The 6879-nt window shown below is 34.5% G+C and overlaps 1 protein-coding gene across 2 annotated transcripts; it reads left to right on the top strand.

Moving 5' to 3' along the window:
- Nucleotides 1–1961: 1961 nt before the first annotated feature.
- LOC118750250 lies at nt 1962–4959 on the top strand. 2 transcript variants are annotated; one of them, XM_036484973.1, is made up of 5 exons: nt 1962–2314; nt 2377–2776; nt 2845–2947; nt 3016–3554; nt 4560–4959. In XM_036484973.1, exons 1-5 carry the CDS (start codon nt 2099–2101, stop codon nt 4808–4810), a joined length of 1509 nt encoding a protein of 502 aa, XP_036340866.1. In that variant the 5' UTR covers nt 1962–2098; the 3' UTR covers nt 4811–4959. The 2 variants fall into 2 exon arrangements, with proteins under 2 accessions (XP_036340866.1, XP_036340867.1); XM_036484974.1 differs by having other exon boundaries at nt 3016–3531; nt 4560–4668.
- The last annotated feature ends 1920 nt before the right edge of the window (nt 4960–6879 follow it).

Raw genomic sequence — 6879 nt, forward strand, 5'->3', positions numbered from 1 at the left:
CGAACTGGCTGCCGAGATAGGTCGATCTTCCACTCAGCCATCGATATGTAATACTCCTATATTAGCAGTAAGAGCTAATACCGTCCGAGAAGACTACAGTACCGATATATCAATAAACACGTACGAAAGAAAAGGAACACATACGTTTATAAATAAACATGTACACAACACATACCCAAAAACGGCACTCACGTACAGAATACATTGACAAAACGGTACTAGACTGTCTCGTTTTGATTTCGAAATGCTTACACATTGAGAAATTAGCTTACTGCCAATATAGAAGTATTACATATATGCATGAAACCTATAGTACTTATAAGTACAGTGCCGTACAAAATTATTGGCTCGGAGACTCTTTCATCAGATTACAATTTCTAATCAGATCTTTTAGAAAAATTTTGAAAATGTAGCCAACTAGTAAAGTGCAAGTCTGAAGTTACCAGAAAATTTCGTTGATTTTTTTGCAAATATTTATTTTTTGCTGACAGTGTCTTCCATATTAAAAAATTGTCGAACATAGTTAGTATGGAAGAAACTCTCAGTAAAAACAATACCAAAAATCAACTAAATTTTTATACGCTGAAAAACTTCATTTTCAAAATTTTTATAAAAAGCCTGTTAGAAAGTTGCAAATTTGCATGCAAATTTATTGCATTTTAATAAGTTTTGCACAAAGTTTAGAAATTTTATTTTTATGTTTTTTGATGTGTTTAGTATAAACTGTATTTTTATAAAGACCAAAAAAAGGTGCATGCATTGTGATAAATTCTCTGTGCTTTAGTTGTGATTGTGTGTGTGTTTAGTTGTTTTGTTTTGTTGGTGTACGTTGTAATGATCTCATGATCTCATGTTTTTATGTCTTTGTGTTTGTCTGTCAAAATAAAATTTTACTACATCCTTTTTACGTAATTTTTGTCGAAACGAAAGGGAAGGGGGCGATTTGCAGATTTGGCTTTTGTTGATCTAATAAGCCCCTTATTAATTTTTCTTAAACATCTATTATGTACAGATATCGGCCTGTTGCAACTTTACTATTCTCAAATACTTTCTTTTGATACCCATATGGCAACATATAGGTTATCTTATAAATTTAACTGAATTGAAGTTTTCAAATAAGTGGCAACCCGCTTCAAAAATATTTTCAAAAGTAAGCTTCCTAATCCTTTTTAGTTTAATGTCCGTATTGTAATATTTCATTTATTTTACAAATTTAAATGAATACAATTTTTTAAGCGTTTTGGCAAATCTCCTAAGAATATTTTCGTCATTAAAATTTCCCAGCCTCTTTAGTTTGATGCCAATATTACAATTTTTAATTTATGCTATCAATTAAATTAAATTAACGTTTTCAAATAGGTGGCAATCTTCCACAAAAATGTGTTCAGCTCTAAGCCTTGGTAAACCTCTTTCTTTTGACAGCCATATTGCAGTATTTACTTAACCTTATCAATTGACCTAAACTGAAATTTTAAACACAGGTGGCAACTCTCTAATTTTTTTCTTTTATATTGTAAGCTAGATCTCTAGAGATACATCGGTGAAAACTGCATTCAATTCCATGTTTTCGAAAGATGCGCGTACAAATATACAGTCAGACAGTGAGTCAAAATATTAATATTAATTTTTTTTGTCAATTTGATACAATACAACTTTTCAAACAGGTGGCAACCCTCCCTAAAAATATTTTCGGCAGTAAAATTTCCTAAGCCTCTTCATTTTGATACCCATACTTCAATATTCAATTTATCTTATAAATTAAATTAAATTAAAATTTTGAAACAGGTGGCAACTCTAAACTAATATTTTTGGCTGTAAGCCTTCTTAAGTCTCTTTCTTTTGGCGCCCACTTTGCAATATCTAGTTTTTCTTATCAATTTCCTTAAGCTGCAAACAGGTGCAACTCTCTATTTTTTTTCTCTTGCAAATGAATAGACAGCGAGGCTAATACTGTTTTCAGACAGAAAATTAATTGAGTCAATTAAGTTTTTAATTAAGTATTAGATTTTTGTGTTTCACACACAATCAGCTGCTCGATTAACGAGTGGCTGTCAGCTGTCTTAAAAGAATTTTTGTTTATTTAAAATAAATTGGTAAAATGGAAAACAATAAGTGTTTAAGCGAACTTTTTCTTGCGTATACTGCAAATATACAAGTTTTGCAGTCAGTGCTGGCAAGCTACGCAAGTTCAATGGCCTTATATAAAAAAAGAAAAGAAAAAAACTTCATAATTTTGCAACATTTGCGAAGACAGCAGCTATTGCTTTACGGGTTACTGCAGAGGAACGCTACTCAGAGATCCCTCTGGAAATTGGTAAATCAGATTATAAGTAATCAGTTCTTGTCCTTTTATAAATGATACTTCCTCTATTACAGAATCGGCAGTCTTCTTTCTGGGAAGTTAATTGCAATTGCAACGATGACCATTTCTTTAAGACGCACTTCCGCATGAACCGCACTAGTTTTGAAACACTCTGTGGCTTCCTCAAAAACCTGCACAAAGCCGACACAAACTGGCGCAACGCGATTCCATTGCAAAAACGCGTTGCGATAGCTCTATTTACGCTGGGATCGTCTGGAGAGTACAGAGTGGTTTCCGAACTATTTGGTGTTGGAATATCGACCGTGTGCACAATCTTGTGGGAGTTTTGCGATGAAGTCTGGCAAGCTTTGTCAGCGCAATACATAAAGAAATTACCACCGACTCCACAAACTTTAAAAGACTGTGTTGATGGTTTTGACCGTCTCGGCTTTCCCCAATGCCTTGGAGCAATTGGTAAGAAAGTTAAAAATGCAACTAATTTATATAAAAACAAAGATATACGTGCATACATATATATTCAGATGGGTGCCACATCGAAGTTAGGCCGAATCCAGCCGATGCAACCGACTACCACAACTATAAAGGATGGTATTCCATTGTTCTACTAGCTGTAGTGGATTACAGGTTATTTAACTTTCATCCTGTTGTTTTTTTCTAAAAAGCATGTATTAATTATTTCTATATATGTTCAGATATCGGTTTTTATATGTGAACATTGGTGCTCCTGGACGATGCAATGACTCGCAGATATATAATGCATCGTTAATGAAGCGAGTAATGGAGGAGAACGAATTACTGAAGGTCAGTAAGAAAGAAATAGGTGGAGTACAAATGCCTATATGCATTATTGGAGATTCTGCGTTTCGGTTTTCCACCTCCTTAATGAAGCCATACGCGTTTTCAATGGCCTTAACTGAAACACAAAAACTCTATAATTATAAGCTTTCAAAGTGCAGAAGAGTAGTTGAGAATGCATTTGGCCACTTGAAAGGACGATTCCGTCGTGTTGGAAAAGGTTTAGACAACCGAATTGGGAAGGCACCCATCATTATTAGAGCCTGCTGCGTCTTGCACAATTATTTAAATGAAATGAACGACACTATAAATGACATGTGGTTGGAGAGATTGCAAGAAGTGAACAGAAATCTCGAAAATCCTGAATATGTCACGATAGTTGGAGACAATCAACCCTCAGCTGAAGAAATAAGGCAAGGATTATGCAATTATTTTAGTGAGTACAATTTTTATTTGTTAATTTAATTCATTTACATTTTTTTTTTTCGAGCTAAATTTCTTTTGTTATTTATCTATAAAAATACCGTCCACTGTATATACTTTTTGTGAGTCATATGAAAAAAAAGTGATTTCTCCGTTTTTCGAAGTTAGCCTCCGAAATCGAGATATGGGCCTTCGAAGTTTGAAATAGGACCTTTGGTAAAAAATTATATTAAATTATTGCATGTATGTAAATAACTAAAAACCTAAAAATATAGGCGTAGTCCTCCTTTTATTTAAATGTTAAATCAATTTTTTTGTGCAGACCTATATTACCTATATAAGGGGTCAAAGTTCAGGTCTTCGAAAAATTAATTTCCTTATATTGCAAACAATTTATATTGTTGTAAAGGCGATTAAATCCCCTTTCATAGTCATATTTATTAGTCATATTTTTGTTTAAAATATTTTTTTTTTTATAAAAAAAGGTATTTTTTCATTTAAATGTGTTTTTTCTAAAAATTTTATATACGAAGTATACAAATATGCATATCGAAAGAAAGCGGATTTAATAACTTTTACAACGATGTGAATCCTTTTAAAATCGGTTCAAAATTGTCTGAAATATTAAGTTTTTCATTTTTCGAACATCTGACTTTGACCCGTTATAGCACCTGTAATATATAATAAAACGGACGAAACGGAATATATAATAAAACGGAGAACTAACTTTTTTTTACTTATGGCTCAATCTCTTTAAAAAAGTTGGTTTGGTCCAATACCCAGCCGAGTGCTGTACAGTGTTATTAATTTCTATTTAAAAATGATAAAATGCCAACTTTTAATTCTTTGTTATCATTCGCTATCTCCCTCAGTGTGTCAGCTTTGTCTTTCTCTATCTTCATCCACTCTTTTTCATTTTCCTCACTCCTCTGTATATGTTGGCTTATCTCCGCTGACAACCCATCAAATTTATCTAATACTTTCTTTTGTAAAGTGCCGATTACTTTCCTTCTTTTAGGCTCAACCGCAGAAGCTGAGCTGCTAGGCATTGGTGACGACGGCGATGATAGCGGCGGTGACGGTGTGGGGAGCGGTGTGGTTGGCAGAGGAGTGAGAGGTGATGACAGCGGCGGTGACGGTGTAGGCAGCGGTGTGGTTGGCACAGCAGGAAGAGGTGATGCCAGTGGTGAGGAAAATGTTGGGCTGAGTGATGACGGCAATATTGGGGTCAGTGGTGATGGCTGGGATGCTATATCGGATTCTGTTTAAAAGAAAAAAAAACAAATAAGAATGAAATAAAAAAAATCAGCATTAAATAAATACATATGTTCATATGTGCTTGTATCGAAGTTAAAAAGATAGGGTACGGTCAGCGTTGGCACTTTGCTACGATCGTAGTAAATAATAATTTGCGGATCCATGAGGTGCCAACCCTGGGTACGGTTTAGTTATTTTTATCTACTTAAGTTTTAGTGGAACATTTGTTTTGAAGCACCACCGTATGTCTGTGCTCGTGCAAAATCGAAGTGTACCTTCGCACTTAAACCTGCAACTAAACGAGCTGATAGTTCTAGCATGTACACAGACGCGTCACTCTGCTACAAAACAAATATCTCCACTAAACACATTACGGCTTTTAGTAAGGCACATTCCAAAAACGCATACATACCGCTGATGTTTTCAAGCGTCAGCTCGCAAAACATATTGGCCTTAAATCCACCGATTATCTGGTGCACCCTTGCGTATAAAGGCCACGTTGAGGGTGATCCACCAGAAGGTCCCATAGCCAATTTCTCTTTTCTATTAACGAATTAAATTTTTAGTGGTTTTGAATATTATTCCTTTATTTCTTCGTACCTGTAGCGTTGCGTGAAGTTCGCCAACTTCACCTGCACATCCCGGGCGCTGTAGTTGTGGCCCAACTTTGCCAGCTCGTTCGCCATCTCCGCGTAGATGTGGCCATTCTTCCGTGCACCGCGGAGATCAGCAACGCGCTCTTCCCACAAATCAAGAATGGCCACTTCGCCATCCTCAGCCCAAGCCAGTCTCCTCTTTCTTGGTTTTGGAGCTAATCGAACTGAAATACATACATATGTGTTTTTAATAAACATTACACATAACCATTTGTGTTTATTTACTCACCATTCAGATTGTTCTGCATCCTGCAGTTGAAATACAATTTTTTTGGTTTTTGATGTTTGCTGGTTCCAAAAAGAAAATAATAAAATTATGTCAAACAGCTGATTGTCATTTAACACTGAACACACCAAAACTAAGAAAACGAACTTACCTAACAGAGTTGCATTGGAGTTTTTACTAGATTAAACATTCAATTAATTACCAATCGAGCAATTAATAATTGAAATTTTGTATGGCAAATCGATCTTAATTAGTGCATTAATTGAGAAAGCTTGGATAATTGCTCGATTAACTGCCTGTCTGAAAATAGTATAAGAATTGCCAAATTGAGCGCAAAGGCATCATAAAGAAGAAATAATATAAAAAAACTTTTTAATATACAACGCTTTTATAAATGGACTAAAAAGTAGAAAATAATACTTCTCAGTCCCATAGAATTTGTTTCGATAACTTTTGATTTTGAAATTTTAGCAAAAGTCATTATAAACAATCTATGAAATTGAAAATGAAAAACGTGGAGCGCATGCAATACAAAGCATTCGATTTAATTGACAATAGTCAAACTACATAACGTAGACCTAAAATTTCTACAGCGAAAGTAGAACTTTGAAATCGATTTTAAGCGGTCGTTATTCATATACCCACATACATACATTCATATATTACTTTTCATATCAATTCAAGTGTATTACATGCGCCCCACGCTTTTCATTTTCAATTTCATAGATTGTTTATAATGACTTTTGCTAAAATTTCAAAATCAAAAGTTATCAAAACAAATTCTATGGGACTGAGAAGTATTATTTTCTACTTTTTAGTCCATTTATAAAAGCGTTGTATATTAAAAAGTTTTTTTTATATTATTTATTTTCTACTTTTTAGTCCTGTCTGAATAAAATTTTGCAATAGATATTAAAATAATTCAACGATATTAATAGAAAGGTGCACACACATGCATTTACATATGTATGTACATACAAACGAGCACCAATTAATTTTATTTAAAGAAATGGCGTGTCGTCTATATCCGCCGATATGCGTGTATAAACCCTCCTCAAAGTCTAGCCAAAAAGCCAGCAACTCACACAACAGGTTCCCCAGAGCAATTCGCTCGAGAAAGTGGTACCCGGTACACGTAATACGCGGCACACAACACAACAATCCGCCAAAACAGGCAACCCGGCCCAAAATTACCACCG

The sequence above is a fragment of the Rhagoletis pomonella genome, unplaced genomic scaffold (genome assembly GCF_013731165.1).
Source record: "Rhagoletis pomonella isolate Grant_MI unplaced genomic scaffold, Rhpom_1.0 Rhpom_scaffold_00180, whole genome shotgun sequence".
NCBI classification, from domain to species: Eukaryota; Metazoa; Arthropoda; class Insecta; order Diptera; family Tephritidae; genus Rhagoletis; species Rhagoletis pomonella.

Excerpts from the sequence above, each read along its gene's own strand:
- LOC118750250 (XM_036484973.1), top strand. The coding sequence starts at position 2,099 with ATGGAAAACAATAAGTGTTTAAGCGAACTTTTTCTTGCGTATACTGCA. Across the intron at positions 2,315-2,376 it reads AGAGATCCCTCTGGAAATTG|AATCGGCAGTCTTCTTTCTG; the intron begins GTAAATCAGATT and ends CCTCTATTACAG. Across the intron at positions 3,555-4,559 it reads AGGATTATGCAATTATTTTA|GCTCAACCGCAGAAGCTGAG; the intron begins GTGAGTACAATT and ends TCCTTCTTTTAG.